General features: G+C 41.7%; 1 protein-coding gene across 4 annotated transcripts in view; it reads right to left on the bottom strand.

Moving 5' to 3' along the window:
* Positions 1-13102, bottom strand: part of RNLS (renalase, FAD dependent amine oxidase) — an 86043-nt gene that overhangs the window by 23776 nt on the left and 49165 nt on the right. For 3 of the 4 annotated variants that reach the window (XR_014895979.1, XM_085306141.1, XM_085306140.1), the window contains exon 5: positions 1065-1238. The exons of the other annotated variant lie outside the window; for it this stretch is intronic. Coding sequence is in view for 2 of the 3 variants with exons in the window: in XM_085306141.1 (XP_085162267.1) it covers positions 1065-1238 (174 nt within the window). In the remaining variant the exon portion in view is untranslated. The remainder of the gene's footprint in view (positions 1-1064; positions 1239-13102) is intronic. 4 annotated transcript variants of the gene reach the window in all.

Below are 13102 nucleotides of genomic sequence, written 5' to 3'. Positions count from 1 at the left end.
ATGGTGTAAGAGCAGAAAGGCACATCTGATCTTATGGCTATTTTCTAGCATGATAATGGTGGTTAGATGTTAAGAGTGATGGATAAGTTTTGGAATGCATTGCCCAACAGGTACTAACATAACTTACTATTATTAACAACAGACAGGAAACAATCAATCTTGACTGAACAAGGAAGATTAGAAATAGAAGTATCCTAAACATCTGAACATGCTTCAGCAAAGTGAATGTGGTAATAAATCTGATTATGAAAACACTTCCTTATGCTGTAACAGTGAGTCATTGCGCTTTTTAGGTTGTTGCAAAAATGGGTAGATTATTACCACCATTTCACAGATGATGTTAACTAGATCACGATCGCAATGTGTGCTGGTAACAGAATTAGGAAGCCTTTTTAGTTTCTAACTAACTTGATTAAACCCAAATGCTAGTAGCAATTCTTGAGATATTCTATGCAAACATTCTTTTTGTATATGAAATACGTTTAATAAATGAAACATACATTTGTTTTACTGCCACCTGCCAGAAACAGATGAGAAGTGTCTGCCTTGTGGGATGCTCTCCAAACTTTGCAAAGCAGCCATACTATGTGCAGTCATTTCAAGGATTTTCCATGATTATAAAAGCACACTAGCTAAGTCTGAATTAGACTGAACAGTCTTAGTTATATAACTCATTACTACTTCCAAGAATACTTAGAGGAAAGAACAGCAGTTTTAAAGAAATGGATGATGGGAGATAAATTGGCATGTGTATGAATTAAAGTTTAAACAAAGGAACTCAAGCTCTTCCTTGGAATAGCAACATTTTGATGTTTCTAATCCCCCAACACTGGTTTCATAAATGCAATAACATAAACCATGTGCTGGGTGGTAATTTTCTGAGGGCCTTCCTGCTTTCATTGCGTATTTTATTACAAGCTAAATGTGACATTAAATGCTATCCACTGTGGCTTGGAGTTAAATACGTACTCTGTTCAGAATAGCAACACTCAATTAAACAGCATTTTTCATGATCTACACCCTCTATTGTCACTGTGTTTAAGGGAAATAATGGGAGCACTGACCTATATTGCGTTTCTTATTATCGATGGAGATGAAGCGTATGCAGGGATTATCGGTGATGTACTGCGCAGCCCAGGGGACATCAATCCGTGTACCAGCTTCATAAAAAAGTCCCAGAGCATAGCGAGAGGAATAGCTCACAGATTCCAGCTGCTGCTTTTGACTTTCATTAATTACTGTGGAAGAAAAAGAAGAAAAGAGGCAATGCTTTTTCTCTCAGAAAACTAAACATGTGCAGCCTGTGGTTAAGCTGATTAATCTTTCCTGAAAATGACCAGATGATTGCTCAAATTTTAAGATTTTAATAATAAGCCTAGTGCTTTCTTCTTTTTTTTCTGGGACATCTCTTCATGAAGTTTTATGGTGCATTTATGAAGAGTATGTCCTTCACACTTGCCCCCTGCCTATCTGTTAGTGGTTTATCTCCTTAGTCTCTGCTAGTTGCCAGTGATTCAAAACTTCCATGACAAGTGACTTTTTCTCAAATTCTTTTCTATACTGTGCTCCATCGGCAAAGAAGATTTTCTTGGTGGGATTAAGAGGTTTGAGTTTGCCTCTAACATATAAGGTAAATGATTTTATGACCCAACAAACAAACAAACAAATGACTTAAGTTATCAATGGATTGACTATAGAAACTCTTGAATCTCTGGGAAAAATACTCATACAGGCCTTGCAATTTTTGTGTTGCAATTCAAATGGATGAGAACAGGAGATAAAAAAAAAAAAAAAAAAAAAACTTATGGACCTAGTACTTTTATATTGTACTCTATTCTTGAGTGACAACGAAATACCCAGACTATTAGCAGGCTTGTGATCAAGAACAAGAGGAGAATTTAGGCTAAAGGGCTAAAAGCCTTTTTTTTTTAACACAATAGCAAGGAGGACAACTAGAGAAACCCTCAGAAATGAGGAGATCATACAAAAGGTTTACAGTGAAGCTCAGTTACTTTCGCTGCAGGTAATTTCAGCTAGTTTAGAAACTTTTAGAGTAACCCTGAATCCATTTCTTTCTGAGATTAACTCTTCTACCTCTAATTACAGTAAGATTTCTTTTTCTCTACTTTATAATCTTCATAAAAAGCTACCGAAAGTATTTTTAGTCCCATTGTGCACTTAAATACTAATTTATTTCATGCAAAATAAAAACAAATCAGTCTGACAATTCGTGGAGTTAGTTACTACATCTCTCCTTGTACCACCAAAGAGAGTAGACTCTTCAGTCCAGTGAAGAGTCACTAAGATGGTCCACTAAAGGTGATCTCCATCCTCACAGATTGGCCAGACTCACCTGGACATGGCCCTGAGCAACTTGTTGTGAGGCTGTGAGCAACTGCTGGGGTTGAACCGGAGACTCCCACCCAGGGGTGCCTCCAGCCTGAGCCTGGCTGTGATTGTGTGATTCCCTGTATCTTGTCTACATCACAGCCTCCTCCCTCTGACTGCAATTAAAATGCATTAAAGAAAAATGCTGACGTAACTGACCTTGCTGTCATGAACAACACTGGTCTTCAAAACTGACAACCAGAAAGACTTCATCACACACTACATTATTACACAGTCTCTCTCTGAGAACTGATAATTCCTGCTGTGCCAAGGTAAAATTCTAGGAACCATGGCCATAAATCGAACCTTCTGAATCTGGTGCCATAATGCAAGGACTCCTGATTCATACAGTGCCTGTCAGGGGCAGCAATCCAACAATGCAGGCAGAGAATTTTCCAATCCAATTCACACTTAAAAGCACATTCATACCAGGAAGCCTTTGTAACAACTGCCACTGAATTTGAAAAGCCCATGTACCACTGCTCTGCATAAGGGTACATTCCCATTATTTCTACTGCTAAACTACTCTTGTCAAACAGCATCAAGGCTGCATGGTGAGAAGTCCATTCAGCATTGTAGAAGGCTTGATGGGGCTCTGGCTGCTGTTTTAACATGCTGTGTCYATTCAGGTAAACAAAACATACCTGAGACTGTTCTCCAGCACTGGAGCCAGTGGCCCATGAGCAAACTCAAAGATGGCTACAACCCAGCTGCAAGTTTGCTGGCATGGACACTGTTGAGTAGTCCTGCACACCAGCTTGACCCACACAGAATACTCCCTGCTTCTTAACCTRGCAGAACTGTCATACTCAAGAGGCTCCACATGACTGGGATGGGATATCTTCTTYGGGGACTTGGTGGTGCAGAGGAGCAGGGGGCTTTACCCTCCACGAATGGCTCTGTGCATAGAAAAGCTTAGGCAGGACCACAAAAACATCAAAAAGCTACGAAGTTCTACACACAATGGACATTAAGTGGGTGACAGCACCTTCCTGAGCCCATCCTGATAGAGAGGAGGGCTGGTATAAGCCCTCTGCTAGCCTGTAGTTGACCATTTCAGACGGCCAAGCCTACAGGTGCTGAGGTCAAACTCCTCATCATGACTGGTCCGAGTTGGCAACAGTTCCATGTGGCCTCCCTAAATGTGCTGGGACACAATTTATGTCCCTGTTTGGTGTCATCTACAATGCTTAACAAATTATCCACAAGGCCTACCATATCTTGCAAGTTTTGGCAAACCACCAGAGAAGGTTCATCAAGGACATTGAGGCCACTCTTCATAGACAGACGGCTTTTAATGGGAGGATGTAGGGTACACAGTCACAATCTCTCACCTAAAAGCACACMGGGCTACTCATAGGCATCTGCCTCATCCCCCATTTTCAAAATGTGTTTTTTTCTGTCTTCCTCTGCWGTTCACACAGATGAGCAATTTCCCTTCTCCAGTCTATGTCCTAACTGAGAAGGTGTAAGGGAGCCCAGCTCTCACTGTTTGCCTCTGGACCGAGACTCTTCCAAGGAGGATCCATTCTTCCTTATGGATCTCCAGAACTGCTCTAAGTATCGAGCCAATGATCCCTTGCCTTCTGTTGTCACCTCCTCTTGGTAAAGATGCCTCCAGGGAAGTTATAGTATAGTATGGTTCCTGTTTTCATACTGCTAGTCTGTGATCAAGACCTAGGATATGGAGGTTGCTGTTGGTRTGCTACTGCCTAGTATGGATGCTGCACTAAGTATTCATACTCTCTGTGGAAAGATGATGACATACAACATGCTCCAGGGAAAAAAATTATAGTGGTTATTGCAAGAGCCRCTCACATCTTTCCACCTGACCCTGAGCATGTCCTATCTGAGGAACCAAGCAAGTCCATCTCACTTCAGAACGTCAGATGTGTTGTGGACTTCCCATCTGTGTGTGCTGTCCAACGTCTCCAAGACAATATCTAGCACTTGAGCATTCCCATGTCCTTTCCATTCCTCTTCCCTTCTTGCTCACCTCTGTAGAAACCAAATGCTGACTTGCCAGAGATGGGCTTATTCTTTTGAGGCAGATGGTAAGGATTGAAAGCCATAGTGTGGAGAAAGGCCCTTCCCAGGCATACTTTGCTCCTTCCTCCAGGGCTAAACTGCCTCCTTAAGACCTGGGAGCATGGTGTGTGGTGCAGAGGAGAGCATCTAGGTCCCTCATGGGTGAGTAGGGGCTCTGTGCTACTCCCTCACCACTTTGGTAAACCTCCAGCGCAGCCTGGCAGGGCAACCAGGCAGGGCTGTACCTGAGTGCTGACTTTGATCACAGCTTTTCAYGTTATGTAAAGATATTACATTTACCCTGGCTCTGGCAGGCTGTGTGCCTGCAACCCTTTCTGRCTGGGTGCTAGAATCCCCCAGCTTTGTGACAGTCTTCTACAGGCTGTGATCTCCTTCCTGCTCCATATTTCCCTGCTTCTACATTGCTCTTTCCAGCTTCTGCAGCCTCCAGGCATGGAATTTTTGCAGTGTAGTACCACTGTTTGGTACAGCCTGTGACAAGGAGGAGAAGGGAGGAGACTGGGCATGGCTATGGGCCTTGCTRGAGGACTGTCCTAGAGCAAAGAATACTGACATGAAAGGGCCTTGTATATCCTGCCCTACTGTGAATGTTCCCTGGCCTGTGCTAACTCCCCAGTCAAACTGCRAATTTAACAGTATAGCGACTTGTGTGCCAGCACCCGGGAACTATCTGGGCAGTGCTCTTCAGTGCCAAGTCCAGTGATCTTAGCAATTTCAGAAGCTGTTGTCCCAATTCCTCCTGGTGGATCACAAGGGCACTAGCAGGAACACAGCAGTTGCTAAACACATACCACAMAACAGAGGGGACAGATCTAGTACAGAAACCTCACCGATCTCACACTTCCCTCTCCCCACCAATACTGCATGATCTTCAGAAAACAAGCTGCCTGGAGCACCACCAATTTAGGGGAGGGATCATATGATACAGTGGCTGCAAGGGCAGGACTGAACTTGATGGCCTGACAGAGCCCTTCTTGTTTTTAGGCACAAAGCAGCTACAAAAGCAATTTAAACAAGAGAAGGGCCAGCAGCGATATCATCAAACTTTTCTATGGTTTTGAATGCATGCTTTCTTTTCAGTGTCTCTTTCAGCCTTTTACTGCTGGTCCCAACACACCTCAGCCTCACTGCATCTTCCCCTCTTCTCTACATCTTTCTTCCCTTCCTTTTTTYATTTGCTCTTTTCTCTTTCCTATTCTTTATCCTTCTCATTACTTAATACCCTCTCACAGGGAATAACTCACACAAATCTTGCTCCCCTGCTGGCTTAGCATTCAACCTTTCTGTTTGTCCAAGATGTACTTAGATGTCACCTCTTTCAGGTAAAAGCTCTATACAGCTGGGTTTTGAAAAGTCCATTGCCAACAGGTCCCTCTCATAAAGCTATGATAAATAATCACAATGYATTATGCATTCTTGCTGTGCTCTTACAGAATATAAAAGTACTATAAACAAGCTAATAAATATCAAGCTGCAATATCCCATCTAAAGCACTATTATTTGTCCAGGTTAGTTTGGCAACTTATTTCCCTCTGGGGGAAAAACAAATAAACAAAGCCTCTTTCATCCTGAGAAGCAAATTCCCCTGGCAAAGTTCAGTACATAGAAATCTTYACACTGCAGAGACACATTTAAGATAGAAATCAACTCCCTGTCTTGAGGACTGCACAGCCCTGTGGAAAATTGAACTGTATTTTGCATTCTGCCTCTGGTCTGCAGCACACGTTAGCTGCTGCAGTTGAACTGAACTGTGGGTATAAACTTGCCTAGGTGTGGTTTATTACTGGGAGCACTTCAGTAGATACAACCTTCACASTGTAAGCGTTGCCAAAGCTGAGCCATCCACTTGGCTCTAAGTACCTCGTTTAAGATTTGACATCACTTTATGGACCTGTCTTCACAAGCTATAAAGTTTCAAGAGGGGTTAGGGTTGTTGGGGATGCTGAACAGTGAACTGTAATCAAAGATAAGTAGCAATTCTATTGACTTCAAGTACATAAGTATATGCTGAGCTCAACAGGGAGATGCTGGAGAAAGAAGATGAAGGAAGGTAATCAAGCTAGCTGAGTAACCTCCCAGCAGAGAGGACATGAGAAAGGGCAGACATTTTCAAGAGTGTGGGCACCAACTTGAAGTCACAGAACTCTTGAGTTAACAGATTAAAGGGCTGCATACAGCTAGGGTGGCATGTTCACAGCAAAGAGCGAAGGACAGCTTTCAGAAGAACTCCCTTTTCATTGCGTTTGGGAGATGGAACAATTTACAGACTAAGGACAATAGATTATACTGCCAAGAATCTGCAGGTATTTTGGTCAGAGCGGTGTGTTGCTCACTAGTCCCAGAAAAAAGCGAAACACARGCACTGAGCAATTTCTCCAGACTCATTCCTGCTCTGTACTTGGGATTTCAGGATTGAACATGACAAGCAGTCTGACAYTGAACCAGGGAGCTTACTCCCAAATATAAACCATAGCTTGAAGAGAGTCTGTTCCAAGACAGGAGAGGGAMTCAAAGGGGGTAACCGCGTGATACTAACCATTCTCTTTCTACCCCACACATTAGAAATTGATACACCTTCTCAAGCAGGTGACATCTCACACTTCCACAAGTGAATTTCCCATTTCCATTCACAGGCATGCCCAGTATTATTTTGTATCCTATACATTCCGTGGAATTGTGTCTAAATGTGGATTAGAATTACCAGCCAGGCTCAGGCTGGAGGCACTCCAGATGGGGATCTCTGGTCCAAATCCAGCTTACAGCAGGGCCAACAGAGCAGCTACAGCAGGTTGCTCAGACATATGTAGGCAGTAGCTGACAATGGAGATCCTTCAGTGCTTGGGGACCTATCCCAGGGCAGTACTACTTGCATGGAGAAGGATGGTTTGCTTAGCGCCAGCCAAGGTTTTCTGTGTTGCAGTTTGTGATGGTGCCTCTGGTGCTTTCACTCGTCTCTGTAACCTCTTCGGGCAGTGGAGGATTCAGTTGGATTCCTCTTCACCTTCTCATCTCCAGGCTGAACCAGCCCAGCTCCTCCAGCCTCTTTTCAAATGCCCTGGTCTTCAGCCCCACCATTGCTGTGGCCCTGAACCAGACTTGATCCAGTTTGTCAACGTTTCTCTTACAGTGGGAATCCCAAATTGTACACAGGATGCAGACGTGGCCTCATCTGYGCTAAGCAGAGGGCATAACCCTTTCTCTAGGCTTGCTGGCTGTGCTCAGGCTACCCAGCCCCACAGGGTCTGGCCCTCCTTGCTACAAGGATGCATTGCTGACTCCTGGCCAACGTATAAATAGCATGAGGACCCCCCAGCACTTATCTGCAGAGCTGCTCCTCGTCAGTCCCAGCCTGTCCTGTACAGGAGGCTGCTCTGTCCCAGGGCAGAGCTTTGTCTCTGCTGAATGTTGTGAGGCTTTGTGCCCTCTTCTCCAGCATGCTGGAGTAACTCTGAATGTCAGCCCTGCCGGACCATGTATCAGCTGTCCTCCAAATGTGTGTAATTATTGTGAAAAAGGTTTTCATTGATTGTTTTACTTCCATTTCTTTATGACTTTTATCCCAAATGTTCAGGTTTATATCTCAAAAGTAAACAGCATATTAATTCAGGTACCAACACGTTTGCTACGCAATTTGCTTAATTATTGCTTAGGATTTTTAAAATAATGTCTGTGGTCCAATGGACTCTAAAATTGCTGTATATTTACAAGACATAGGAAGTCCTTATGTCTTCAGAAGATAGGCAATAAAGTTATGTCAGGTTTAGAAATCCAACAACAAAAACCTGAACCGTATGCAAAAACAATGCTATGGGTTCTAAGAGTGATCTTTTCCCCTTGTTCCATGTCTTACACATTTTTAGTGGGGAAAGAAGTTGATCTAAGGACAGGAACAGTGCCTTCATTTTGAATCTCCATACTTTTATCGGTTTAAATGAAAACCAGACTGTTGTTTTAATGTTGTGTACAAAACCACAAAATAACTATTAATTTTTCCTATTCCAATAAAAATGGTTAAGATGATTTTAATAACATTTTGGAAAAAATCAGCTTGCAGACCATGGAATTGTCCAGCATACAAGAAACAGCCATAGCATTTTAAAGCAATGCATAAACCCATGAAAATCTTATATATTTTCCATTGAAAAACTGAGCTGCAGCTGCACTGTGAACACCACTAATGTAAATGACCTCTGGAGATTTCATCACATCAAAGCATGCAGTATGTATACTTTATTTGCTGTTTCTCTAGACATTGACAGCAGAGTGGATTACTTATCTGTAACACTCAATAAATATAGTAAGAGCCTTTTATCTGTTCCAGTGATTTAATGTCACCTCACTGCCTCACTCATATGTTGTGGGAAGGAGAGGACCTAGAGATCCCATCAGGGCCAACATGAAAGAGGAGAGCCAAGGTTTCAGTTGGCAGGCTGGGAGCATGGGCACCAGGCCATCCCATCCAGGATGGAGCCCAGCCTACCATCTTAGAAGCCAGGGAAGCGAAAAATAAATCTAGCTGCTATGATGGCCAAGAGCTGACTAGGAAAACCAAGGTATAATTCTGGAAATTTAGTCATTTAAACAGCAGATATGGCTGGTGTCCTTATCTGCAGAAATGAATTGCAGAAGCTAGGTAACAACCGAATCAACCATTACCAGCTCACAGTAGAGCTCAGAGGCTCTGTCGGGGATTAGAGTTTGTAACTGCAATTTTGAGCAAGCAGAGACAGAGAAGAGAAACCATAGGTAGGTTAAGGATTCAGATCATTCCAGTAAGTGAAGCAGAGGTTACTCGTAACTTCACATAAATGTTCATGAGCACCACCAAAGGTCACAGCTGCTGGGTACGGGGAGAAACCATGTTCAGAACTGTAGGGAAAAAAAGGCTGCCAAAATGTGAGATACACTAAAGAAATTACTCTTTGGAAAGTTTTGCAAGTCTTAATTCTGTACTTCTAAAAGCCTGTGGATTCTTATCTCCCAATCAAGTCATCATATGATTGCAGAGTTCAGCTGGGATGCTTGTATCCAGTTCTTGCATGCACATAAGGATATGTGGGTAAACCTGGGTAAACAAATTGAGATCCTGCTTTGAAAGTCTTCCAGGGATGAGAGGGAAAATCACTCTATTTTTTTGACTGTCCAGTTTTGTTTGGTGACACAGAAGACGTTGCATCCTGACAACTATCAGCCTCAAAGAAGACAACAAACAGCCAGACATAATTTGTGTCACTGCAAGCAGCTATCACTAGATAGGTCCAAAACTGCTTCCTAGGTATTTTAAATCTAGACACATCTAGACATTGCCAACTACTGATACAGTAAGAAAAAAAAAACATACAGTACTGCTTTAAGGAATGATAGTGCTTTTAAAGTAGCAAAATAGGAGGATGCTGAGCTTTTAGTTCTTTTTAAGAAAAAATCACTGTTTCAAGTTACCACTTCTTTTACTGGAAACTCTATTTTTTTCAACAAGCCGACAGCTTTAGCTTTCATGGGAATACTATTAGACCCTAGCTTCAACCTCGTCAGAGTATTCTCCCAGTCCAGTGGAATTCCTGATTCATGTAGACCTGTTCTTAGCACTTTTAAAAGACATTCCTAGCAAGCAGCTCTGACACAGATGTGTTTGATGAAACTATTAATTTCTGCTCAGCATAGCAGTCCTGCTGGGGCTGTAGCAAATCAGTAAAAATGAAAATATCCCAAAGGACACTGTGATATGTATGAAGGGATGAAACTGCCCCTAATAATCATCCACAAGAATTACAGGAGGGAAAAGGTGTTTCTACAGCTATGTTTTATTCCACCCTGCTGGAGTTTTAGCAAGCATACCTCTCAGCTGAAGTTTTGCCAGCAACTGTGGCTTATGAAATGTCTTAGTGCTAATTCCCACTTCAAAGTATTTGCAGAGAAAATGTCACCCTCATCCCTTGGAAGGCTTGGTGGGAAACTGATCAGGAATGGATAGAAAGATGTATTTATGCCCTGGGAGGAACCTGGCTATCTTTTGTCACAGACTAGCCATCCCCCAATTTTGGGGACCTCAGCTTCCTCTTTTGGAAACAGAGTCAGCCCTGCCCAACTTGCAGTCCATACCCGCTGCAGGATGGCACAGAGAAAAATAAAATGTCCTGCCACTGTTAGCTGTTATTCTCTCTCTCTCTCCTTCTGGAAAATTTTGTCAGACATATGGATTTAGGAAAAGCTGCCCAATTTATACAGGCTCTTGGTAAGTGTCCCAAATTTTCCAGTAGATGGGTTAGCTAGGAAGAAAAACAAACCTTTAATGTGAACAAGGCCCTCTGGCATCCCCTAATACTCAATTTGGCCTTTGAATAGGTAGGTCTTTCCACCTTCTTCATATTTTCAATACTTTATTTCCACGACCATGTTCTATTCTTACAGCAATGCTCTCAATAACCCTACAACTAATGCTCTCCACTGAAAAGTTTTGTTATTTTCTCATGTTGCTTTGTTTAAGATTTTATTTGCAATATCTTGTTTTCTGATATGCTAGGAGCAAATCTAAACATGTCAATCAGATGCCACCAGCAACACAGTATTTTTATGCATCTAGCGATCATCACTATTTTAAAAGTTAAAAAGGAAACTCTGTGGTTAAACGGTAACAGAGATATTTTTATCCTAGGTATCACATTAACAGATTTTAATTAGATGCTTGCCCAGCAGAATATGTAGCTCAGCTAAGTACCTGGAGATACGGTTTATTGTCATGGCTGACAAAATSCTACTGTAGCTCTGTTTGGGACATGAATTATTCAGAATGGCACATTATTACACAGTGACTCCTACTTGGATGGCAAGTACTTCTTCCTCAGCAGGCTTGCGGAGACCTTTTTTATTCCTCTCTAAAACAAGAAGCTGCTACTCTGAGATCTCTAGTTCGGTGGTCACAAAGCACAGACTTTTCAGGCAATCCCCCACTGTACAGTCATTAGAGCTGACACCGCACCATGACACTGGCCCTCTGCCACTGTGCTGACCATTTCAAGATGCAGACTGTTCCTGCTTCGGCGTTTGCGTAGGAGGGAGCAGAGGTTATGAGAAAGACTTYGTTTTTAAGTTCAGCTTCCTTATCAAACAACTTTGGATTTTAAAAAAAGCAGTGGAGTAGTTAAATGCAGCTGTGCCTACATTTGTGCTGAAATAATCACTAAGTACAGTTCACRTAGCTGCAATATAGTTTTCATTTTCTTAATACACTCCCCTACTATTTGGATAATCTTGTTTGGACTACAGCACAACGCTTATTCCTGCACGCATGCAATGTCCAGACTCAGGATAACAATTTAATATTATTAGAAATCACTTTGGTCCAGACTGACTTACTAGAAAGSTTTTTTATCTAAAGTATGTGACACATAAAAGAAACACAGAGGGCATACTTAGGAATCCAAATATGATTAAGCAGAAAAAAAAATGCTGAAAAAAAATGACAGTGCCAGTAAGTTTTTGATCAAGTTTGGAATGATTTTGAGAAGAACTAAGATTGAATATATGTCCATCAATTCCTATTGACAAGATGAAGAGCAGTCCACAAAATTTTAAACTAAAATCTCCACTGATTTTCATAAGAAACATTGTATTAATTTCCTACATTACCATGTATTGAGTTGGAATCAACTTTTGCAATAACCAGTGAAACAAAATCTCCAGYTTTAGAACTCGAGACAAAGTGTGGTTGATGACCATCATCTCCTAGAAGACAGACAAGTACCAACAAAGGAGGAATGAGGAGAGGGCCTGTCAGGTTGGCACACTGGAAATCCTCTCGAGACTCCATGGGATCTTTGCCAAACACTGAACTGTGCTTCAAGTCCTCTCCTAAGATTCAYTTAGCAGTAACAGAAGGGCTCTGTCTCACGGAGCTGATCCCTCCCTGCCCCCTGACACCACYCCAAAGGCCAAGGCGAGCGTCCATACCCTCCTCCAGACCAAACTGGAGTAGATCCTAGATCTTGCTTTTTTGTTGTAGGTGACTAGRTACAGAAGCATACTTTAAAATTACCTTTGTTTCCTCTCCCTTTAAACTAATTCCTACTATATGTATGTTTAGGTCATACTTTTTCCAAAAAATTCCCAATTCAAAGCAATAYTCTTTTTTGTTATTTTTTAATATATATTTTGAATTTTGTATTTAACAAACTTCTATCCTCCTTTCCCCATTCAGTAGCTTATTCTTAACTTGTACACTGCATTATGCACACTTAAGAAGCTCCATACTGCTCTCTTCAGCCCATATGCAGAGTATCTAATTTGTGGGTGGATTTAATGTGTACATTGTCATTAGATTCACAATTTTTGCACTCTGGTTAATGAAGTCTTTTATTATTTTTTTAAACTCATTATTTGGATGACTGGGTTGAGAGTGAAAAAGGTGAAGCATAAGAAGCTGATTCTTAACCAATAATCTAGTCATTTCCATGGTGATGCTGTTGGAAGCAATGCAAAAACTTAAGTTGTGTACTAGGACTGCATATGCATATGCCAGTATAGTGAACCTATAGTTTGTGTTATGTCAATGCACAGCACACCAGTTTGTCCATCTTTGAATGAAAATGTCACTGTAGTTTAGTGTATCTGTGGGTTTTGATTCTTTATGAAAGCATAGTATTTTTCAAAATTAATGACAGCTTAATTT

The sequence above is a fragment of the Rhea americana genome, unplaced genomic scaffold (assembly GCF_003343005.1).
Source record: "Rhea americana isolate MKP2758 unplaced genomic scaffold, rheAme1 scaffold_233, whole genome shotgun sequence".
NCBI classification, from domain to species: Eukaryota; Metazoa; Chordata; class Aves; order Rheiformes; family Rheidae; genus Rhea; species Rhea americana.
This window is presented reverse-complemented; position numbering and strand designations above follow the sequence as displayed.